Here is a 25011-nt window from a genome sequence, read left to right as displayed (position 1 = left end):
AGCACAAAGAACCCTCCCAGGGCACAGCCTATTGCCCAAAGGCTCCAGGAGGAGCTCTGAAAATGCAGCAAACAGGGACACCCCATAGCCCAGCCTGAACACTGAGGAGGAACAAGGACGGGAGCACAGCAGAGGAAACAGGACCTTTAGTCACTGCTACTTCTGACTAAAGCCAGCAAGCCGTGTTCCCGCTGGGATCTTTGTTCTCGCTCTAAAAACAAGCAAGGTGCTGCACTCGAAATATACAGAAGGCAGGAACTGGGCAGGAGGTGGGATTAGGAAGGAGGAGGAGGAAGATGAGGATGAGGAGCAGGAAAAGGAGGAGAAACAGGAGGTTCCAGTGCCCCCTGAGGCCGCAGCACCCTTGGCCCCAGGACCATCGCCCCCAGCTCATCCTGCAGGTGAGAGGGGAGGGGGAGCTTGTCCCAAATATATCGGGGAGTCTCTGAGAGGGTTTTTTATTGGGGTGTGTTGGGAATGTGCAGATTGTGGAATTGAGCCCCAGATGTTCGTCTGGGAGGCCCAAATAAACCCTGGGAGGTTTTTTCTCTGTGTGTGTAGGTTTGGATCTTGCAGGACCGCAAAGCTGAGCCCCCTGGGGGATCTTTGGGAGTCCACGTGGCCATTGCCCAGTGTCACCAGGGGGAGGACATTGTCCTGGGGACCCCCGGGGGAGCAGAGGAGAGGAACCCCTGGGACCCCCGGAGTGGGGAGAGCAGAGAGGGGCGATCCTGGAGCTGGGGGACCCCCGGCTGGCTGGAAAGGGGGGGAGCCTGGAGAGGAGGAACCCCTGGGACACCTGGGATCTCAGAGTAGAGCATCAGGGGAGAAGGGACCCCATGGAGCCCCAACAGCCCCTGGATCATCCCTAAGCAGGACACCTGAGAAGGGGGAACCCCTGGAGCCATTGGACCCCCATCATCCCAAGGAAAGGAAACCTCTGGAACCCCAAAAGTGGAGAGATCAGAGATAGGGAACTCCTGGGAGAGTTGTTTTGGGCTGAACCTTGAGACTGTGGAGATTTTCATGGACACAAGAGTCCTGCTGAGTTCTAGGGATGGACTTGGGCAGGAGGAGCCTCCAGTCCAAGGTGCTCGCCTCTTGTTTTTCCCCCAAACCAGGATTTGTCATTCCCTGGGTGTGGCTGGATGGAGGAGGAGGAAAAGTCCCGGAGATGCTGCAGGAGGAGGAGCTGCAAACCCAGCCCAGGGAGCTGCAGGGAGGAAAGAGCCCCCCTGAGCCAGGAAGGCGGGCGGAGATCCAGCCGGAGCTCGGAGCTGGTGGAGAAGCCTCATGGCAGGGAGAAGCCCCACAAGTGCTTGGAATGTGGGAAGGGTTTCAGCTGGAACTCCCACCTGATGGAACACCAGAGGATCCACACTGGGGAGAGGCCCTACGAGTGTGGGGAGTGTGGGAAGAGCTTCAGTGGGACCTCCAACCTCACCAAGCACCACAGGATCCACACTGGGGAACGGCCCTATGAGTGCTTGCAATGTCAGAAGAGCTTCAGGTGGAATTCAGAGATCGTCACTCACCAGCACTTCCACACCAGGGAGGCCCTGCGGGTGTCCTGAGTGGGGGCAGAGCTTCGTGCGCTGCTCCAGCTCCATCCCCATGGGAGGATCCGGGCTGGATGATCCCCAGTTGTTGCAGCCTGAGCTGCTACAAGGAGAGTCCAGGGTAAAGAAGCAGAAAAGGCCTTTGCATGGTATCCACAGATGTCTGAATCAGCCATGCCCTGAGATGTTCAGGGTTTTCCCCAGCACGCCCATCCCCCTGCTCCAACTCTCAGCTCTCCCTGTCCTGAGGAGTCGGGGTGGGGGTGACCCTGGTCCCTGGGCAGTACAAAGATGAGGCCCAGTCAGGGAACAGGGAGGGAGTGGCCCAGGGACACAGGAACAGACACAGGAACAGGGCAAGGAGCAAACAGAGTCCAACAGCCCCTTGAGGGAAGCCTCCCGCGTCTCCCCAAACCAGGGAAATGCCCCCCAGGGTCCCCACAATTCCCCTTTTTATATTATTAAGAAAGCTTCTCTGGAGGATCAACTGATTCAACACAAAATGACAAAAACAATCAAAAGCGCTCATACGACAATTTTCAAAATGCAAACAATTCTGAGTCTCTAATGTCCAAATAGATTTTCTTAGAGCTGGCAGGAGGGATGTGGGGTTTTCTTAGTCCGGTTTATCAGGAGATGGAATCAGGAGCCTTCAGTAGGGACTGGTTCTCTGGCCCCTGTGGCAGTGCTGCTGGCTGTGACAGACTCTGTACGAGGTAATGTAGGTGGTGGTGTGCCTGTTGGAAACTCCAAATAGAAATCATTACTTTTTAAGAAAAAGATGGTTAATTTAGGAAAACTTTCCTTTCTTCCCCCCCAATTACACTCCTTCAGGTATTATGAAGGAACTCTGGGGAAAGGGACTAGTGGAGGGAGGCCATGGAAAGGGGGAAAAGGAGGTAGGAATTTGTGGGAACATAAAAAAGGGGTAATAGGACAACGGAAAGGAAAAGGGGAAAGTGGGAGGGGGGCAGGGAGGCCACAGGAATTGGGGAAGGGTATTAGAAGAAGTGGGACTTATCAGACAGGAAAGTTGTTTTTGATATGGAGGTGGAGTCTTGGATGGAAGGTGGCTTATCGGTGTTCTGTGCTCTTTCAGCTTTTGGGCTGTTGCTGGGATTTGGCTGCTGGTTTTGGGTTTAATTTCCCCGGTAGGAGTGTGGAGGACTTCCATGACATGGGTAATATTTCGCAGGTTTGCAGTTTGGTGCATGTTTGCTACCTTGCACTGGAACTCCACCAGGTCCTGTCACATCTGCTGCTTGGGGGCTTTTTCTTCCTTGTGTTATATTAAATTCCACAATTTCTACATCTCCTAGACTGTGGAGTTATTTCCTGCGGTTATTCTTTTTTATAGCAGTCTGTTGAACAAACACATCTTGTTTGTTATCATTCAGGGTTATGAAACCGTATCTGTTTTTGACATTGAACCATTTCCTGTCCCCAGAACGTTCATGGCAAGGACTCTTTTACCTTGGCCAGCGGGTTTGCGTGTGTGTTGGTGATGCTGGACGTGGCGCCGGTGCTGGGGCGCTGCCGTGCGGGGCTCGTCCCGCTCCCGGCGCTGGCGGCCGCGCCGAGGCTCGGCCCCTTCTCCTTCCCGGCTCTGTCCCGGCCGGTGCCCGCGGACGCTGCGGGCGCAGGAGCTCCGGAGCAGCAGCGGGGCGGGGGCGGCAGTTTCGCCCCAGGACTGCGGTTCTGAGCCGCCCCCGGCGGGGCTGCCCGCCCGCCGGCCTCGCCCGCCCGCCCTCGGCCCCGGGGCCGCGGCTGCCGCTCGTTGTCTCCGTGCGGGACCGCGCCGCGCTCCCCGCCCGTTTCCCGGACGCTGCGAGGGCTGATCATTTCTAGGTGTTCTGGAGAGGGCAGCGAGGTCAGTTAAAGTGCACAGGAGGCCAGTGAGGGCAGTTTGCTTGGAAATGGCCGAACTGGCCACAGTTCAAGCACCTCTCGTTGTTAATGGGCACCATTGCCTCCCCCACCCCTTTGCTCATGGCCAGGGCTAAAGCAGTTTCTGAAGAAGAGGCCTTAGTGCAGGTGTCGACCATCTGTGGGATGAGTGGCTCTGGATTTTGGGGAAGAGCTCCGAGAAGCTTTTTGGTTTCCGGGTTGGCATTAGACATTGCCATTTTTCCCAGGAGTTCATCCCTGGCCTCTACATTATCAATTTGGCGATCAATGGCCTCTGGGAGGTGGTCAACAAACTTAACAAATGTCTCTTCAACCCCCTGATGGATTGAAGAAAAGTTTTGGACAAGGGTGGTTCCACCAGGGATTTTTAAAGGAGCAGTCTTTGCAGCAGATTTGATGTCATCTAAGACATTGTTGGGCAGCATGACCTGATCCTCTGGTCTGCTGAATTCCCCCTCTCCTGCCAAAGCCTCAGGGCCTTCCTGGCCTTCGCCTAAAACTTCACTCAAGTCATACTTGGATAGGATTGGCTTTAAAAGTTTTTTCCACTGCAATAGTGCAGTGGTAATGTAATGGAAGGCATGGGGGATTAAGGTATGTCCTGTGAAAGTTTAGTCCAATACATTTTTAAAATATGGAGAATTGCGGCCATAGTCTCTGGCCGCTTTTCTCGACTCCTTCCCCTCAGTGTGAGGAATCCGCTCCCATCGCGGCTCCTTTCCCCGTTTAATGACGACAGGCGCCGCAAGGCAATCGAGATCTCCCACCAAGTCCAGGTCCCCATCCCGCAGGGCTCCTCCCTGATCCGTGTCCAGCCTCCTCCCGGCCTGTTGTTACTGCCGGGGTGCCGCCGTCCTCATCCTCTTCGGAAGGTGGGTCGGGGCGGGCTGGAGCGCGCAGCCTCCGGCGGAGCGGTGGGGCCCGGTGACTCGGGGCCTGCAGGCCAGCATGGCGGGCTTCCAGCCAGGCCCGCGTTCGGTTCCGCGGCGTGGGAACCGGGATGGGCTGGAGAAGGAGGGAACCACCCTCAAGGGCCCACTCGGGGATGTGGGCAGGGGACAGAAGGGGCTGGTCCCGACGGTGACACCATCGACGCAGCTGCGAGCGCAGGGGAGGGACCCGAGGCGGGGCTGTACAACTGACATTCCTGGAGCTGGGGACCAAACTGGGGACAGGGCAGTCGGGGACAAGGGAGCGGGGAAGGCTCGGGCTGGAGTGGCCAGGGCCAGCCCGAGAGAGGGACTGAGTGGGGCAGGAGGCAGCAGGGAGTAGGTGACAGCCCTGTGCCCGTGGGCAGGGTCTGGCTCCCATCCCACCCATAGGGGAAGCAGGGTTAGGATCAGGGAGGGAGTAACACGGGGAACAAGAACCAGGGACCCAACTTTCTCACTTAGGCTTTACTAATTTAAAAATCAAATTGAAAATAGGATTAAACTTGCCCACTTTATAATTTCCACCCACTTGTATATCATAAATGCATCACCCAACTTTCCCCCAGAATGAAAGTGACAAAACATCTTCCTGGGAAGCCTCAGGAAAGTGCTCAAACAAAAACTGAACAAAAGTTTTAAGATCCCTCTTTTTAAATGAAACATTCCCTAGTACTAAGGTTGCTTTAATCTGAATATAAATCTCTCGTTGAGCTGGGGATAAATGATTGTCCATGTTCCCCAAACAACCCAAAATTCCCCCCCACGAGGCAAAAGGATTAACTTAAGATAAATGTGTTCATGTGTGGAGTTCTCCCCTGGGCACCTGGCAGCCCACGCTGCAAGTACTCACCAATTCGAGGGACACAAAGGAAAAGCGAAACCTCGAGGGGGCTGGTGGGCTCCTGCCGGTCCTTTGGATTCTGAAAGCTTCCCTTCCAAAGCGGCAGCCTTCCCTCAGAATTCCAAAGGGGTGCCGACAGGCCAGGAGAAACAGTCCTCACAAAGCGAAGGAAGAAGCTCCTCCTGGAGCTGGTCCCAAACGACGCTTGAATTCCCAAAGATCCCAGATCCGATGACCTTCAGGAGACGCTCTCCGGGACTGGACAACTGCCCAAGGTCCCTGTTCTGGGAGCCATTTGTTTCAGCCTGAACTGCTACAAGGAGAGTGCAGGGTAAAGAAGCAGAAAAGGCCTTTGCATGGTATCCACAGATACCACGGGACAGATACTCCAGGGACAGCAGCCAGGTACTGCAACAGCGACCCGCACGTTATGGAGCAAAGAAGGACTGCGGTGGACTGGCTCTGCCGGTACAACCACGAGTATCTCAGCCCGTTCCTCACGGAGCGCCGAGGTGAGCGTGGGGCAGAGCGTGTCCCCTCGAGCCCTGCTCTGGCAATGACCCTGAGGCCGCTCAAAACCTCCCTGGGAATCGCCCCAGAGCCCTCAGCCCTCCTTGTGCCCATCCCCGAGACCTTCTGTCCCTGCCACTGACCCCCGTGGCTCTCCCAGTCCATCCCAGTCTCTCCCAGTGCCTCCCGGCTGTCCATCTCAGCCTGGCGTGGCGCTGCCGCCTCTCAGCCAATCAGAGCGCGAGTCTCTGATGACTCATCAGTTGCCAGGCAGATCCGCAGCGCCGCGTGCCCCGCGCTGGACTCGGCCTCCCAGTGCCGCGCGCTTCATTCCCAGTTCCTCCCAGTGCCGCCCCAGTCCCTCCCACTCCTTCCCAGCCCATTCCCAGTTCCTCCCAGTGCCGCCCCAGTCCCTCCCACTCCTTCCCAGCCCATTCCCAGTTCCTCCCAGTGCCGCCCCCGTCCCTCCCACTCCTTCCCAGCCCATTCCCAGTTCCTCCCAGTGCCGCCCCCGTCCCTCCCACTCCTTCCCAGCCCATTCCCAGTTCCTCCCAGTGCCGCCCCAGTCCCTCCCACTCCTTCCCAGCCCATTCCCAGTTCCTCCCAGTGCCGCCCCAGTCCCTCCCACTCCTTCCCAGCCCATTCCCAGTTCCTCCCAGTGCCGCCCCAGTCCCTCCCACTCCTTCCCAGCCCATTCCCAGTTCCTCCCCAGTTCACTCCGAGATCTCCACCCTCTGCCAGTGTCCCCCATCCCCTCCCCTCTCTCTGAGTATCATCCCAGTCTTTCCCAGTTCATTCCAAGTCCCTCTCAGTCCATTCCCAGTCTGCCCCAAGGCCACACCACCCCTCCCCTCTCTCTCCACGTTTCTCCCAGCTGATCCCAGTGTGTTCCCGCTCTCTCCCAGTCACCCCCACCTTGTCCATCTCTCTTCTGCCCTCGAGCTCCCAGCCCAGCCCCGGCACCTGCTCTGCTTCTTGGTGGATTTCTACCCTGCCCACACCCAGCTGAGGTGGTTCCAGGGCCAGCAGGAGCTCTCTGTGGTGGCCACCGACATGGTCCCCAACGGGGACTGGACCCACCAGCTCCTGGTGCTGCTGGAAACCTCAACCCGGGCCGGGCTCACCTCCACTTGCCAGGTGGAGCACGTCAGCCTGGAGCACCCCCTGAGCCAGCACTGGGATACAGGGGAGGAATTGGGGGCACTGGGACAGCCACTGGGATGTGCTGGTTTCAACTGGGAGGGAGTTGGAGAGCCTGGTTTCAACTGGGAGAGGAGGTTGTGGATTTGGAAAGGCTAAGAAGGGGTTTGAAGGATACTGGGGAGGGTGGGATGGGGTTCTGGGGGTCCTGGTGGACACTGGGAGGGAGTTTGGGTGTGCTGGGTGTGACTGGGAGGGATGTGAGTGAGCCTGGAAGACCTGGATGGAGATTGGGGATGGAAGAGCAGAGATTGGGACAAGGTTGGTTGTGCTGGGAAGAGACTGGGAGGGGTCTGGATGAACCCTGGTGGGGCTGGGAAGGGAATGAGAGAGAGTTTGGGGGTCCTGGAGCAGTGGGGGACAACTGGAAGGAGGCTGTGGGATCCTGAGAGGGACAGGAGGGGCTTTGGTGGGTCCTGGGAAGGTGAGGAAGGGATCAAGAGGGAGGTTTCAGGGATCCTGAGTAGGTTGGGAGCAACCAGGAGGGTGCTTGGAGGGGCCTGGGTGCCTGTGAGAGTTTCTGGGGGGTCCTGACACTTGCGGAGACCCCAGAGATGCTGCTGGATGCTGCCACAGCAAGATGCTGTCAGGAACTGGAGACTCCGTGTTGGGCTTCATCTTCCTGGCACTGGGGATCTGGTTCTACCTGTGCAAGAGTCTGGGGGGTCCCGTGAGTCGTATCCCACCTCCCCCAGAGTGTGAATGGTCCCCCCGGGGACCCCAGCCCGGTGTCACCCCCTTTACTCTGCCCACAGAGCTCCTGAGCCACTGGCAGTGAGAGCCCCTCCCCGTGGCCCCGGACCCGGCCGGGATCCCCGCTCCATCCCCACGCTGATTTTGGGGGGGTCGAGTGTCCCCCAGCCCTGCTGTCACTCTGCCCCTGCCCCCCTGCTCCCAGTGTTCCCAGTAAAGCTTCCCAGTTAAACCCAGCCCAGTTCCTGGGGGCACTGGGGAGGGACTTGGGGGGACCCCACGGCGGGGCCGGCACTGGGCAGGGAGGGCGGGTCCAGGCGGGGAACACTGCCTGCTGCGGGTCTGCCCGGCAACTGGTGAGTCATCAGCCCCGCTCGCTCTCATTGGCTGACTCTTCTCCACCGCGTTCTCTCATTGGCTGAGGAGAGGCCCGGCAGTGCAGAGAAGGAACGGGAGAGATCCCGCCCCGAGCACCGGCACGGGGACAACAGACCCAGCCTGGGCACAGGGAGGGAATTTATTACCAACCAAACCACGGCAGCACCAGGAGAAGGGAAAGAAATCCCTCCAGCACCTTCCCCCACCCAACGGGGATCACCCACAACAGGGTTATCCACCATGGAGAGACGGGGACATCCCAGTTTAGACCAAAGCCAATTTTATTGAGTGTACCAGGTGTTTATACAGGGATTGACTTGTATGGTGCTTATAGAGGGCTCTGTTTCTGGTAACAATTTCCCATTGGTTACACATTCTTCGTGACATCCAGTAACCTGGGAACATTTATGTTATCACAAAGACTCACACCATGTTGCTTGGTCAGTCTTCTTGCCCAGGGAGACTTCAAGTGTGTCTGTGTCTCCCACAGTTTCTGCTCAGTCAGGCCTCAGATATCGGGCCCCTTGATCAGCTCCATTGCTTTACTCTCTGTTTTATTCCCCATACGGGGGCACCAGGGCTCTGCCCCACGGGGGTCACTGGGGATCATCCAGCCCGGATCCTCCCATGGGGGATGGAGCTGCAGCAGCACTCCAAGCTCTTCCCTCACTCTCTTCCCTCACTCCAAGCTCTTCCCTCACTCGGGGCACTCACAGGGCTTCCCTTAGTGGTGCCTCCGTTGGTGTTGTGTCAGTTGAGAGCTCCCGGAGAAGTTCTTCCCACACTTCCCACACTCGTAGGGCCTCTCCCCGGTGTGGATGCGCCGGTGCACGGTGAGGCTGGAGTTGCGGTTGAAGCCCTTCCCGCAGTCGGGGCAGCGGAAGGGCCTCTCCTCTGTGTGAATCCGCTCATGTAGGAGGAGATTGGAGCTGGTCTGAAACCTCTTCCCACACTGGGGACACTCGTAGGGCCTCTCCCCAGTGTGGATGCCCTGGTGTGCTTTCAGTTGGGATCTCCACCCAAAGCTCTTCCCACATTCCAAGCACTCATAGGGCCGTTCCCCAGTGTGGATCACCTGGTGTTCGAACAGGCTAGACCTCTGTATGAAGCTCTTCCCACACTTCCCACACTCGTAGGGCCTCTCTCCGGTGTGGATGTGCCGGTGCACGGTGAGGTGGGAGTTGTGCTTGAAGCCCTCCCCACAGTCAGGGCAGCGGAAGGGCCTCTCCTCTGTGTGACTCTGCTGATGTCTGAGGAGATGGGAGCTGCTCTGAAACCCCTTCCCACACTCTCCACACTTGTAGGGCCTCTCCCCAGTGTGGACCCTCTGGTGCTGGATCAGGCTGGATCTCCAGCTGAAACCCTTCCCACATTCCAAGCACTTGTGGGGCTTCTCCCTGCCATGAGGCTTCTCCAGGAGCTCCGAGCTCCGCCTGGATCTCCGCCCGCCTTCCTGGCTCAGGGGGGCTCTTTCCTCCCCGCAGCTCCCTGGGCTGGGTTTGCAGCTCCTCCTCCTGCAGCATCTCCGGGGCTTTTCCTCCTCCTCCATCCAGCCACACCCTGGAAATGACAAATCCTGATTTGACAGAAAAACAAGAGAAAAGCTCCTTTTACTGGAGGTTCCTCCTTGCCCAAGTTCATCTCAGGAAGTCACTGGGAATCTTGTGTCTATAAGAACCTACAAAACACCAAGATTTAGCTCAAAAATCCTGCAAACTTCAAGACACAGTACAAAACCTCCCCAAACATAACAGCTCAGCAAATCCACCTCCAAAACATAAAGATTCAGCTGCCACATAAAACCAAAGCACCAACATTTAGCCCAAGAAAGCTCAGAAACACCAAGATTCACCCTGTGAAAATCGTAGATCCCCCTCCACAGTCACCTGCTGCATGTGGGGGGAGCAGCGCTCCTGGGGCTGGGGGAAGGCTGCAGACACAGGGAGGGGTGGAACCTTCTGCTGCTTCCTCTTTCTGCTCCTCCTCCTCCTCCTGTGTCTCTCCTCTTCCTCCTGCTATTCCTCCTTCTCCTGCACAATCCCACTCTCTCCTGCCACCTGCACCGTTTGACCATTCTGTTCCTCAAGCCTGCTTCTCCTTCCCTTCTCCTCCTGCCCCCAGCCCCAGCACCCACTGCCGGCTCCCTCTTCCCCCCACACCCACAGCATCCCAGCGCAGGGGCAGGGATGGAGCTGGGGCAGGTCGGGCTGGGGCAGCGCTGGGCTCTCGGCCGCTCCCGCCCGCACTCGGTCCCCACTGCAGCCGCTCCCGCCAGGACAGCGCGGGGGGGCCCGGCCTTGGCGCTGCCCCACTCCCACCTCCCCAAATTCCCCTCGCGGGGCCATGGGGCCGAGGGGGGGCGCAGGTGGGTCCAGGTGGGGAATGCTGAGTGGGTCCCCAAGAAGAAAAATTGGAGTTTGTGGTAGACACAGGGGCAGAAAGAACCTTTATGTTAAATATTCCAAAAGGTTATAGTGTAAGCAAAGATACCGTAATAGTAACAGGAGCAAAAGGAGAGAGTTTCACAGTACCCGTTATTAAAAATGTGGTAATAGAGGGAGAAACTAAATTTTGGATGAGGGATGTTTTCTTGGTCCCAGGGGCAGGTAGCAATTTATTGGGAAAAGATTTACAGGTGAAATTAGGAATAGGGTTTGTTCCAGAAGATGGGAAGATGACAGCTAGACTTTTAAAACTAGGCCAGGAGGATGGAAGAAGAATTAACAAGGAAGTTTGGGCTGGGGAGGGAAATAGGGGAAGATTAAATATTGACCCCATAAAGATTACAACTGAGGAAAAAAAAATTGTCCCATACGTGTACGGCAGTATCCTGTATCTTTAGAAGGATGGGAATGTTTAAAGCCAGTAATAGAAGGACTAATAAAGGATGGGACATTAGAACCTTGTATGTCTCCCCATAATACCCCAATACTCCCAGTAAAGAAGCCTGACGGGAGCTATAGACTGGTACAAGCCTTAAGGGAGGTTAACAAAGGAACTCAGACCCGCTATCCAGTGGTACCAAATCCTTATACTCTTTTAAGTAAAGTTCCTCCCCAGCATCAGTGGTTTAGTGTAGTGGACCTTAAAGATGCCTTTTGGGCTTGCCCATTAGCCCAGGAGAGCAAGTTATCTTTGCTTTTGAATGGAAGGACCCACTAACTGGAGAAAACAGCAATTAAGATGGACAAAACTATCACAGGGGCTTACAGAATCCCCAAACTTATTTGGACAAGCTTTAGAAACAATACTACAAACTTTCCCCACTCCCCCTGAAATACAAATTATCCAATAAGTGGATAATCTTTTACTTTCTGGGGAAGCTGAAGCTGGAGAGGCTACTATAAAGCTTTTGAATTTTCTTGGGGAAAAAAGATTAAGGGTATCAAAAGGGAAGCTACAATTTGTAGAATCAGAGGTAAAATATCTTGGACACTTGCTTAGTAAGGGTAGTTGGAAGCTCAACCCAGACTGAAACACAGGGATTCTATCTCTTCCCCCTCCCTCTTCGAAGGGGGAAATCAGAAAGATACTCAGATTATTGGGATATTATAGATTGTGGATTGAAGGATATACACAGGCAGTAAAATTTTTGAATAAAAAAAACTGACAGAGGGAGATGATATAAAATGGATCAAAAAGGGTAATGAAAAACTAAGAAAAAAGAAGTTAAAACTAGCCCCAATATCAACTTTAAGCTTACCTTCACTAGCAAAACCCTTTCATTTGTATGTAAATGAAGAAAAGGGGGTAGCTCATAGGGTTTTGTTTCAAGAGTGGGGAGGAGTAAAGAGACCCGTGGCTTATTTATCAAAGATGTGGCATCCAGTAAATCAAGGCTGGCCAGTGTGTATTCAAGCTACAGCAGCTACTGCAATCCTAGTAGAGGAAAGTCATAAACTGACTTCTAGAGGTAAATTAATTGTGTGCACACCTCATGCAGTACTAAATTTCTTCCAATTTGCATTGTGATTTTTATCTTGAAATACATAACTTACTGTACTCTAGGATTGAAAAACTAGTTTACAGCTGTGACATAGCAAAACCTGCTATTAATTTGAGTCAATGCAGGCTGTTCAATCAAGTGTTCTCAGTGTGTAAAGTTAAACTAAAGGTAACACCAGCTGCTTGGTAGGTCAATGAGAAACAATTTTCCTTCCAACCAGTCCTTTTTCATGTACCCAAATGTGTTTTGCTTTCTTCGTTTTTTTGTTTTGTTTGTTTGCTGTTTTTTCTGGAAGTGCTAACTACTTGCAGTGTATCTAGAACAGCAAATAAAATTGTGCATACAAAACACTTGTAAAAAAATAGGGCTCATTTTTTCCCACAATGGGAGGTGGCTACATATAGAAAAGGGAAACTACAAAGCTAGATGAAGAAAAAGTTTCAGTATCTTCTAATGTAAACAATTTGTTACTTCCAGCATCACAGTGGGTGTGTGACACACACATATGAAAAAGATGGTGAGGGAGATCTCTGTTTACTACAGTTTCCTATTTCTTGAATGAGTTAGAGAGCTATGAAGCAACTGTGATTCCTTGTGTGGATTACCCAGGCCTGCAGGGAGGGCTTGGCCATGGTTCCCTCTGTGCTGCAGGCAGCCCTGCAGCGTGGCAGCAGTGGCTTGCCTCTGGTGAGTTTGCAGGCAAGGTGCTCCAGCACTGCAGTGCTCAGGGGCAGTTTCCTACTTTGACATCAAAGCTTAAATTCAGGAGAGCCTCTTCCCATCCAGTTATTGTTTGTACCGTAGAAACCTCTTCAGAGAGTGTTTCCTGGCAGTCAAAAAGAGAGTATTGCAGAGATAAATTCCTTACTTGCTGTCTCCCCCACTGTATCCACATTTTGTCTATTCCCTCTTCAAATTATAGATTTGCAAAACTCATGCTCTGTGTCCTCAGATGCCCTTCCCAAATCAAACCTTGGCTTCTTTGCAAATTATATTGCACTAACAAGGATTGCCTTAAATTTTTTATTGCAGGCAAGATCACTTCAGAAGTAAGTTTTTGTTTACCTTGTTCCTACAACCCTTTCAAGCTTGTGAACGGAAAATTGTGACAGCAAAATAAGTCTTTAGTTTTAGCACTGTCAGCTGTGGGTAGCTGGTAGCCCTTGGTGGAGGTTGCCGTGAATTAAAGGCCTGCAGAACACACATAACAAAAGTAATTAAATTTGTAAGGAAGTTGAAAAAGGAGGGAGAGGTGATTGGCAGACTCACCTCTCCAGGATGTAGGACTAATGTTAGAAAGTGGACTGATATTGGAATGTGGATGTTGAAATGTGAAGAGAGAAAAAGAGAGCGAAACAGAGAGAAAGGGAGAAGAGATAAGAAGAGATAAGAAGAGAGAAGAAGAGAGAAGAAGAGAGAAGAAGAGAGAAGAGAGAAGAAGAGAGAAGAAGAGAGAAGAGAGAAGAAGAGAGAAGAAGAGAAAAGAAGAGAAAAAGAGAGAAAAAGAGAAAAAGAAAAAAAGAGAGAAAAAGAGAGAGAAAGGGAAAGAGAGAGAAAGAGAAAGAGAGGGAGAGCGAAATATGCCCCAAAGTCCCCATACCATAGCTATCTGTAAGTTCTCCCCCATTCCTGCTAGACAGAGTGACAACAAGGGGAGGGGAGTGAGGAAGTACAGTCAAAGGCAAAGCTGTGAAAAAGAGGGAGAGCTGGACCACCAATAGAGATAAGATCAAAGCAGAGATAGCTGACTCTCACAATGTGCTTTATTTTTTTAAACAAGACTTCTTTTTTTTCCTTCTGATTTTTGTTGTTAAGTAAAGGAGGCTTTTGTTCTGAAGAATGGGTCTGTAAGACTAAAACAGTTAGATGTTGCCTAAAAAGCAAAAACCCAAGAGATGTGATACATCTTGTGTTAAATTTGGGCTAGTCTTTTTTTTATTTAACTAATTATAGCTCACAAGAAGAAGAATTTGCCTCTGCAGCAATTAGCACAGCTGGATACAAGAAGAAGAAGCAGCTATAGAAAAAGTTTTTAGTTAAACCCAGAAAGTTTTGAAGAAAACTAATGGTGAAAGTTAATGCAGTATTGTTTTTCTTTTCTTTTAACACTGTGTTATTAAGAAGTCCTTTCCAGGTACTACTAAAGCAGCAATCCCAACCATGGAAAAGAGGGTGAATTCATGCCAGCAAAATAAAAGAATTTGTGAAGAAACGTGAGGAATGGACTATCACATCTAAACCGGGTGACACCAAATTGACTTTCACCCAGGACTGGGTGGTAATGGTTTGAGAAGACCCAAGTGATCCAAGGCAGGTACAAAGAATAACACCTAACTGAGAAATAAGGCAAAGCTTGCATCACTGGTTCTAAGCCCTGCCTGAATAAGCCCTGAGACGCCTCCGACACCTCCTTGGCAGAGGAACACTGCCACTTCAAACAGGAGGATCGGGAGTGTTTGAGTCAAAGAGTTCTTATAGTCTGGTCTTAGCCTGTGGCTTGTACAGGCAAGAAGGGAAATTGCCATTAATACTATGCTGTATACTTTATTTGATTCATCCCCATATTGGACATGGCAGCTGGGTTATAAGTGAATGGTTAAATTATGAGAATAATTGGCATTGTAGCTCACAAAATCTATGTTCTCGTGGCAAGAAGTATTGAGTACTGAATCAATCCCCTATACAGAAAGACCTCAAAAATTGAAGAAATAAATTGCTTTTGTAGATGGGAATTATTAGTGCCTGTGGACTGAGAGATACCTGAGGAATGGTGGAAAACCACAGTTAAAAGGTGTCAAAAACAATTTGCCTGGAAATGAGTAAAAAAGGAGTGACAAGGGAAACAGAGGCAAGCCTGGATTGAGCACTGTACTCACCAGCGAGAAGATCACACGTACCTGCTGTGGGCAGCAACCCCACAGGCAGGGGAGGTGGGGGTATAAGCCATGCCAGACCTCTGTCATTCCTGTTTCTGTCTCTCATTTGTTGTCTTTTCCCTTCTGAGATAGCAGCAAGATCGTGTCACAAATGCTACAGAAAGTATCACATGGAAAGAAACCAAAGTTCCTTTTTGTCACACACACCCATGTCAACAGCCACTGTTATAACCCATCCAAATTAAGTACCTGCAGGAAAAAGGGGGAAAATTATCACATTACAAAGAACTTATGAAAAAGTAGTAATACTTGGGGCATGGAATATCCAAAAGGAGAGAGATGGATTTGTTTTACATTTGATCTTAGAAATATAGTCCAAGATTCGGTAAAGAGACAATTAGTAAAAAAAAAGGTAAAACAAGCACAGCAGTCTAGCTCTGTGTTAACCCCAAATTATATCCTGAGTCACATTAAATGACTCCAAGCAGTTATAGAGAAGATAATAAACAAAGCTGCTCAGGAATTGGAATTAATATTGAGTTTGCAAAGCCAAACATCACCTGCAGTTCATTAAAATAGGTTGGCTTCACGCTATTTATTGGCTAAAGAATGGGGTGTACAGATTGTTGAAAATAGATGGCAATGAGGATGTCATCCTGGAAAAACAAAGGATATCAGAAAAAAATTATGACCCAGGTATCAGTCCAAAAATGGGAAAATAACGTTAAAAACTAGCAGGTGGGGTAATGTATTGAAAATGGGATGGTGGAAGAAATTAGGATTCTTCCTTTTATGTGTTACAAGTGTTTTGATATTTCTTCTTTGTTTAATCCCATGTTTTATTTCATTACCAACAGAGTCCAAAGAATGCAAGAGGACAGGAAATATTCTTTATAAATAATTTGGCTTGAGCAGTAAGAGGTGGGATTGTGAAAAATGAATATTTATGATTGGCTTTTCACAAAGGTTACAATGAATATTATATGTGTAATGTTAGAAAGTTATGCTGTATTAATTCCCTTACATATTGTGTTAAGTGTAGTTTTAGGTTACAACATTATGTTAAAATAGAGATTATGTATGTGGGGGGAGTTTTCTTTTTAGGAATGAGATGCTCCCTTCGAAGAACACCTAAATATTCCAAAGGACAGGAATTTATGGCTTCTGATCAGAAGAAGCTAATTTCTTCAGGCCCTGCTCAGACTTGAAGACACCAGGGGATTAAAGGGAACAGTTGACATACAACAGAGTTTCTTGTTTAGAACAGAATGTATGCATAACCATGAAGGATGTATGAATATGCAACAAGTGTCTTGGTTTAAGGGTGATTCCTTTGTTCACAAGTCAAGCTTTTCTTGACTTAGGGTCCGAGAGCATCTGGACATCCGTAATTCTTTGCTCTTTTTGTCTTGTAATTGTCCTAACTCTAATTGTATTATTATTTTTATAACCATTTTATTATTATTAAACTTTTAAAATTTTAAAAACCAAGTGATTAGAGTTTTTCAAAATTTTCAAAACTAGATGAGATTTAAAGGTGACCCTTTAACTCATGAACAATAAATAGATGATTTGAAGGAAAAAAAAAAGCATCAGATTGTGGGGGGGAGCACAAGTGAGGCTGCTGAAGGCTGCTGTGGAAGAGAAGCTGCATTCCAGGCACCCAGGAGGAGCTTCAGAAATGCAAATTAACACTGCTGGGGCAAACTGGGGACAATGTACCTGGCTCTTCTTGCCTGGGGCAGGAATTGGCTGATTCCCTCTGCCCCTCACCCCAAGCTCTGCCTGCTTGCACAGATGGAATCTGCACAGCTGAAGGCAGAGCCCATGGTGAGGATCTCTGACTCTGCAACAGAAATGGCTGAAGCTGCAAAGGGAAACAGCAAATGGAGAATGTTGTGAAAACTTCACTAAAATAAGGGGGGGATCATCCCTCTGCCCACTCCAACATCTGCTGTCCCTGTCTGTGCTGTACAGGGCGTATCAGAGCACTGGGGGTTTTGCTAGAACAAGTTCAGGGAAATCAGTTGGAATTCAAGTATATGATGAAGGATTAAGAAAAAAATGGTAAATTGATGCAACTTCAGCTGCAGGGAGCACCCAAAAATGGGGAAAAAGATAAAGGGCCAACAGAACAAATCCTACAACACCATGGACCAGCCCCTGGGAACCAAAAAAATTTTGTGAAAAATGCATGTTATCTGGCTCCACGCAGATAGTTACTATATGTATTATGTGACATTGATAAGTTGTGCTGTATTAACATTTAAATAGTATGGTAAATGTATCTTTGAAGATAAAATGAAGCTTTAGTAGTTAAAAGAGAAAATATGCATTGCGGGGCGGGGGGGGGGTTAAGGAATGAGAACACCTAAATTCGCTCAAGGAACACCTAAATTCTCCAGAGAAGAGCAATTTATTGTTTTCTTACTAGAAGAAGCTAATTTCTTCAGGCCTTGCTCAGACTGAAGCACGCCGTGGGGATTAAAAAAACAGCTGACATACAACAACAGACAGAGTTTCTTGTTTTAAATAAAATGTATGCATAACCATGAAGGATATATGAATATGCAACAGTGTATTTTTTTAGGGGTGATTCCTTTATTCACAAGGTATGCTTGTTGTGGCTTAAGTGCCCAAGAGAGCATCCTGACATCTGTAAGTCTTTGTTTTTATTGTCTTGTAATCATCCTAACTCTAAATTTTAATTAGTCTAATTGTATTCCTACTTTTAGAACCATTTCACTATTATTAAACTTCTAACATTTAAAAACCAAGTGATTGGCATTTCTCACAAATTCTTACCAGGAGACTGAGAACCCATTTATCATTTCAATGGCATCATTAGGTTACAAGCTGTCCTCGAAAGAAGAACCAACCAGACAGCTCCAGCTCCTGACTTTCCTGCCGACCAAGCCACTGAAATGATGAACACAACATTTCACCAGGGGATGGGATCAGATTATCTGTTAGCAGAAAAAGCAGGAGTTTGTGGAAAACTAAATGACTCAAACTGCTGCTGGTAAAGAGATGACAAGAGAAAAGTGGTGAAAAGGATAACAAAGGAAATAGGAGAGCAGTTTATGTATTGGTCAAACACAGAAAGGATGGGAATGGGACACGGTTTCCTGGCTCCCCAGCACACTAGTGGTTAAACGAATGCTGCTTCTCCTCTTCTGTGCTGCAGCAACTCTCATCTTTTTACCATGCTCCACACCTTGGCAGTGCAGCTTATCCAGCAGCTGAGCCAGGGCATGCAGGTGGCAGCCAGGCCTCCTGATCCACAAACGGCTACAAAAGGACAGGGAATGAGGGCACCGAGAATAATCCCAAAACCAAAGAGGACCCGGGAAGAACAAAACAGAGTCAAGGAGTGAATCTGCCTGGAGATAGGGCCGGGCACCTGTAGATAAGGGGAGAAACCATCAGTTCCAATAAATGTTACAAATTGACCCAGAGAGCTGCTCAAAATCCCGTTACATTCCCGAACTTGGAGGAGAAGAACAAAGACTTAACAGAGCCATGAATATCGGCTGTTCTACAAAAGGAGGGTGCACATTAACGAGGACAGGCTCCAGGCGCATCGGGAAGTCGGAACCTTCCAAGGAACTCAGCCGGTGGGCAAAGGCAGAGGGAGATGCGGCCGGGAAAATGAGGATAAAAAGGAGGCTGCGGACTACAAGCACGGCAGAGAGCGCACGGCAAATGCCCCACGGCCTCTGCCCCTGCTCGGCAATAAAGTCACTTTGACAGGACTCCTCGCTCTCCGCCGGGCACACGAACCTCCGGCGACGGGAATTTCCCCGCCCGCTCCCGGCCGCGGGGCAGCCCCTCTGTCCTACCCACAGCAGCCGGGCCGAGCCAGCGCTGCTCCGGCAGCGGCTCCTGCCCGGCCCCGGCGGGAAGGAGACCGCGGGCAGCCGCTCCCGCAGCGCCCTCAGCCCGGGGCCGGCACGGGCCGGACACGGCACCGGCGAGCCGCCGGAGCCCCCTGCCGCCCCCTCCGCCCGCAGCCGGCCCCGAGCCCCCGCAGAGCCCAGCGCGGCTCCCACCTGCGCCGGGGCCGCCTCCGAGCTCCGCCGCCGCCGCCTCACCGCGCTCCGGCCGCTGCCGCCGCTGCCGGGCCCGCACAGCCGCTCGGCCAATGGCGGCGCTGCGCGGCCACGGCCGCCCTCAGCCCGCCGCCGGGGCCGCGCCGCGCCCCGCTCCCACCAATCAGCGCGCCGCGACCGCGACTGACGGCACCGGCGGCCAATGGCAGCGAGCTCGGGGCGGGCTCTGCGCACGGCCCCGCCTCGCCCCGCGCTCTCGGCGCCCCCGGGCTGCGTGAGGGGAAAGCCGGAGATGAGCAACAGCCCCGGCACGGGCCCGGGCCGAGCCGGGATTGAGCTGCCCACACAAACAAACTTCTCCGCGCCTCCCGCCACGGCTTTCCCGGCCCTGCGCCTCCCGTGCCTCCGCCTCTGCGGGAAGCCCAGGAGCCTCACTTCTCCTGCCCCTCTTTAGCGCATCAGTGCTTCGCTTTGATTTCCCCCAAAAAGAGAAACCTGCCCAAAGCCCTGTGGGTGGGTGGGGCAGGGGAGAGATTTCTGTCAGAAAACTCCAAAGACTCGGAGCAGGAGAAGGAGCAGTGCAGAGCCTTAAATGCAGCTTTCCCCACGCCTCCCTGCTCCCAGCTGCACCTCCTCCCCCGGCAGGGCAGGAGACAGGGAATGGGGCCATGCTCAGCTCATCCCCCGGGGCTTCTCCCTCTGCTCAGGGACAGGAGTCGTTCCCTGCTGCACCCTGCGCTCTCTCCCGGCCGAGACTTCTCCAGGAACTTCTCGGAGCGGAGTCCATCCCCTGGGCACAGCCCCCTCCGAGTGCTGCAGCGTGGGTCACTGTGCCACGGGCTCAGTCCTGCCAGGACAGGCTGCTCCAGCGGGGCCCCTCTGCCCGCGGGCTCACAGCCTCCTCTCAGGCATCGCCGAGCTCCAGCCCGGCTCCTCCAGGGGCTGCAGGGGATCTCTGCATCCCCATGGACCTGCAGGTGGGTCTCTGCAGCCCCATGGATCTGCAGGTGGGTCTCTGCAGCCCCATTCTAATATATGTTATGGAATAATTCGTTCTTATGTAAAATATACATCAAGTCAGTTGTGCTTGTACAAAAAGATTCTTAAAGTTTTAAATGACCAGTGGCTGCAGCCGGGGTGGAGAAACCACAGTTGGCAGAGAAAGAAAGACTTAATTTAGAAATGAAAAAAGGTGGCTTTGTGCAGAGATGGGTCCTTTCCGGGGAAAATCCAGCAGACACCCAACATGAAAAATGCATATATGTTAGTTTAATTAGTAGTGCTGTATTAACATTTTAATAGCATGGTAAATGTAGTTTCATAGTTAAAATGAAGCTTTAGTAGTTAAAACATAAAATATCTATGTGGCTTTTCTTTTAAGGCATGAGATACTCGCTTTGAGGTAACCATCACAGAACACCTAAGTCTTCCAGTGAATAGGAAATTATGGCTTTCTTATCAGAAGAAGCAAATTTCTTCACCCCTTGCTCAGACTCAAAGACCCCATGGAGATTAAAGGAAACACTTGTCATATAACAGTCAGAGTGTCTTGTTTTAAATAGAATGTATGCATAACCATGAAGGATATATGAATATGCAATAGTGTAATTTTAAGGGTGATCCCTTTGTTCACAAAGTATGCATGTTGTGGCTTAAGTTCCCAAGAGCATCCAGGCATCCTTAAGTCTTTGTTTTTTATTGTGTTTAATTGTCCTAACTCTAAATTTTTATCACTCTAATTGTATTAGTATTTTAATAACTATGTTATTATTATTAAAATTTTCAAGGCCAAGTGATTGGCGTTTTTCACAACTATGGTGGCAAAGATGGTTTCTAACACCTCTCTGCCGGGGCCTGAGGAGAGTCAGGGTGAGGAAGACGGGTCCTGCCCTATTTAGGCAGCCTCGCTCTGTTCCCCTGGTGTGTGACCACAGACACAAGTTATGATCCATGGGCAAAAGGAGACAATAAAACAAATAAAAGAGAAAGGATTCCCTAAACCCTTGGTAATTAGCCCCTGAGACTAAAGTGTACACGAAGAACCAAGACCCAAGGACAAAGGACAGGTGAGTATTTGTTGGGATGGGGTGGATAAGGGGGGAATGAGTGATTGCTGCAGTCTCTCATGCTGTGTTTTGTCTTTTTCGTGAGAAAAGCGGCCAGTAAAGAGACCAAGGGAGTGATAAAAAAGAGAGAATCCCCCCCACCCCGGGGAAACTGGGACTGGGTCTTAGGGAAGAAGTGGAACCTCGTGGAGAGAAGCCAAAAGTTTTCCTGGCAGTGGAAAAACAGGGGAAAAAAATTTTAAAAAAAGAAAAAAGAAGGGGCCCCCAAAAATTCTGCTGGATTGAGGGATAAGCGTGCCCAAGAGCATCCAGGATTAAACCTGCTGGGTTAAGGGATTTGCATTCCAAGAGCACCCAGGGTTGCCAGATTGAGGATATGCCCACGGGGATCTGGGGTTGGACAACAGTAACATTAACACCTAAAATTCTGCTGGGTTGAGAGACATCCAGGATTAAACATGCTGGGTTGATGGATTAACATTCCATGAGCACTCAGGATGTAGATATGTAATGTAGACTGTTTGAAAGTGAAAGGTATCTTCTTGTTGTATGTGAGAGTGAGTGAAAAATAAAAGTGAGTAAATGTAGATTAATGGAAGTGTATATAATGTAGATTGTTTATTTTGAGCTTTACTTTATCTCGTTGGAGGGAGATGGATTGTGTTGAATGGTATTGTGAGAGAAAGGACTTTTTGAGTAGTTGAAAGAAGGTGGTATTCAGGTTGTTAGAGAAAGTGGGAAACAGAGGCAGAGGACTTGTGAAGAAACCTGAGGAATGGACTATCACATCTAAACTGGTGACACCAAATTGACTTTCAACCAGGACCGCGTGCAAATGGTTTGGGAAGACCCACATGATCCAAGGCAGGTACAAAGAATAACACCTAACTGAGAAATAAGGCAAAGCTTGCATCACTGGTTCTAAGCCCTGCCTGAATAAGCCCTGAGACGCCTCCGACACCTCCTTGGCAGAGGAACACTGCCACTTCAAACAGGAGGATCGGGAGTGTTTGAGTCAAAGAGTTCTTATAGTCTGGCCTTAGCCTGTGACTTGTACAGGGAAGAAAGGAAATTGCCATCAGTGCTATACTGTATACTTTATTTGATTCATCCCAATACTGGACACGCCAGCTGGGTTACAAGTGAATGTTCAAATTATGGGAATAATTGGTGTTGTGTCTCACAAAATCTATGTTCTTGTTGCAAGAGGTATCAGTACTGAATCAATTCCCAATACAGATAGAACTCAAAACAACTGAAGTAATAACTCTGTTTTGTGGATGGGAATTATTAGTGCCTGTTGACTGAGAGATACCTGAGGAACAATGTGAAACCACAGTTAAGGAGTGTCAAAAAGGACTTGCCTAAAAATATCAGTAAAGAGGAGTGACAAGGGAAACAGAGGGTAAGCCTGGATTGAGCACTGTACTCACCAGCGAGAAGATCACACGTACCTGCTGTGGGCAGCAACCCCACAGGCAGGGGAGGTGGGGGTATAAGCCATGCCAGACCTCTGTCATTCCTGTTTCTGTCTGTCATTTGTTGTCTTTTCCCTTCTGAGATAGCAGCAAGATCGTGTCACAAATGTTACAGAAAGTGTTACATGGAAAGAAACCAAAGTTCCTTTTTGTTACACACACCCATGTCAACAGCCACAGACTCACCCAAATTGAGTACCTGCAGGCAAAATGGGGAAAAATATTGGATTACAAGGAAATTAGGAAAATGTGATAATAGATGGGGCATCGAATGTCTGAAAGGAGAGAGATGGATTTGCTTTACATTTGATCTTAGAGATATAGTCCAAGATTTGGTATAAAGACAATTAATAAACAAAAAGGTGAAACCAGCACAGCAATCTAGCTCTGTATTGACTCCAAATTATATACTGCATCATATTATAGGCCTCCACGCTGTTATAGAGGAGATAACAAACAAAGCTGCTCAGGCACTGGAATTAATATCAAATCATAAAGGCCAAACAAAAACTGCAATGTACCAGAATAGGTTGGCTTTAGACCATTTATTGGCTAATGAAGGGGTGTTTGTGGAAAGTTTAATATATCAGATTGTTGAAAATAGATGACAACGGGGAGGTCATCCTAGAAAAAAACAACCCAGATACCAATCCAAAAATGGGAAAACAGTGTTAAAAACTAACTAGTGGGGTAATGTATTGAGGATGGGATGGTGGAAGAAATGGGGATTCTTCCTTTTATGTATTACAACTGCTATAAATGAAAGTTTGTCTAGACAAATTAATATGAAAAAATAAAATATTTATTTTGCAATCAAATTCTACCTAGCCAGCCACAAGGAAAGAAGAGAGCCGAGCCCGGGGTCGGCCCTGGGTGTGCAACAAAGAGGTCAGCCTCAGCAGAGGTTTTCCTCTATGCCCACACACCTCCATCCTGGCACAAGCAGTTTTTATAGGGAAAATTCTGCCTGAGGCCAAGATTTCAGCAATCAGTCTTTTCTTCCATTAAGAGTCTATATGTTAATGAGATTTTCTGTTTTGGTGATGAGGGAGAACAATTCAGTGTCTGGAGTTTGTTGAATCCCTTGATGAAATTTACGGGAGGGAACGCTGCATTCACCTGTGTCTGCCCAAGGATTTCCATGATATCCATCTCGGGTCCTTCCAGCAAGGATCAGCACCGGGGGTTCCTGTATCTCCCCAGCCATGGCCCATCTCCTGGGGAGCCGCACCTTCTTACTTGTAAATCAGTTTCCAATATACACCTGGTCTCACCTGCGAGGGTGGGGGGGAATGCTTATACAAACGTGTAGAGTGTTAGAGTGTTCTAACAAATCTAACAAATATTCAATGTCATATATAGCATATTAGAAATGGCGCCAATTATATCTGCTACATATAACAGTATGGTAAATGTAGCTTTGTAGATAAAATGAAGCTTTAGTAGTTAAAAAAGAAACTATGTATGTGTGTGGGGGGCGGGGGGTTTAAGGAATGAGATACTCGCTTCAAGGAACATGCAAATTCTCCAGACAAGAGCAATTTATGGTTTTCTTATTAGAAGAAGCTGATTTCTTCACGCCTTGCTCAGACTCGAAGACCCCGTGGGGATTAAAGAAAACAGTTGACATACAGCAGGCAGAGTTTTTTGTTTCAAATATAATGTATGCATAACCACGAAGGATATATGAATATGCAACAGTGTATTGTTTTAGGGGTGATTCAATTGTTCACAAGGTACATTCATCCTGGCTTAAGTGCCTGAGAGCATCTGGACCTCAGATATTCTTTCTTTTTTATTGTCTTGTAATTGTCTTAACTATAAATTTTTATCAGTCTAATTCTATTCCTATTTTTTCACCATTTTTTTATTATTAAACTTTTAAAATTCTAAAAACCAAGTGATTGGCATTTTTCACAAATTCCTATCAGGAGACAGAGAAACAATTTATCATTTCAATGGCATCATTAGATTAAAAGCTGTCCTCGCAATAAGAACCAACCAGACAGCTCCAGCTCCTGACCTTTCTGCCGACCAAGCCACTGAAATGAGGAACACAACATTTCACCAGGGGATGGGATCAGATTATCTGTTAGCAGGAAAAAAAGCAGTTTGAGGAAAACTAAATGACTCAAACTGCTGCTGGCAAAGAGATGACAAGGGGAAAGTGTTGAAAAAGATAATAAAGGAAATAGGAAAGCAGTTTCTGTATTGGTCCAAGCATGGAAAGGATGGGAATGAGACACGGTTTTCTGGCTCCCCGGCAGACCAGGGGTTAAACGTTGGGTGTCTCCTGGATTGTCCCCGGAAAGGGCCCATTTCTGCACCGAGCTACCTTTTTTCATTTGTAAATTAGGTCTTTCTTTCTCTGCCAACAGTGGTTTCTCCAGCCCCGGCTGCAGCCACTGGTCATTTAAAACTTTAAGAATCTCTTTCTACAAGCACAACTGACTTGATGCATATTTTACATAAGCACGAATTATTCCATAACATATATTACAATGGGGCTGCGGAAATCTCCCTGCAGGTCCATGGGGATGCAGAGATCCCCATGCAGGTCCATGGGGATGCA

General features: G+C 49.5%; 2 protein-coding genes across 2 annotated transcripts in view; one reads left to right on the top strand and one right to left on the bottom strand.

The window, feature by feature from the left end:
* Nucleotides 1-9881, bottom strand: part of LOC146764298 (uncharacterized) — a 40659-nt gene extending 30778 nt beyond the window's left edge. Inside the window, exon 1 of the mRNA XM_085565275.1 lies at nucleotides 8963-9881. Coding sequence (XP_085421401.1) covers nucleotides 8963-9570 — 608 coding nt within the window. The 5' untranslated portion in view covers nucleotides 9571-9881. The remainder of the gene's footprint in view (nucleotides 1-8962) is intronic.
* LOC144247629 (uncharacterized) overlaps nucleotides 558-25011 on the top strand; it is a 74433-nt gene continuing 49979 nt past the window's right edge. The window contains exon 1 of the mRNA XM_085565265.1: nucleotides 558-1510. Coding sequence (XP_085421391.1) covers nucleotides 1149-1510 — 362 coding nt within the window. The 5' untranslated portion in view covers nucleotides 558-1148. The remainder of the gene's footprint in view (nucleotides 1511-25011) is intronic.

Source organism: Lonchura striata, chromosome 35 (genome assembly GCF_050655825.1).
Source record: "Lonchura striata isolate lonStrDom1 chromosome 35, ASM5065582v1, whole genome shotgun sequence".
Classification (NCBI taxonomy): Eukaryota; Metazoa; Chordata; class Aves; order Passeriformes; family Estrildidae; genus Lonchura; species Lonchura striata.
The sequence above is the reverse complement of the archived record's forward strand: the minus strand, read 5'-3'. Positions and strand labels throughout refer to the sequence as shown.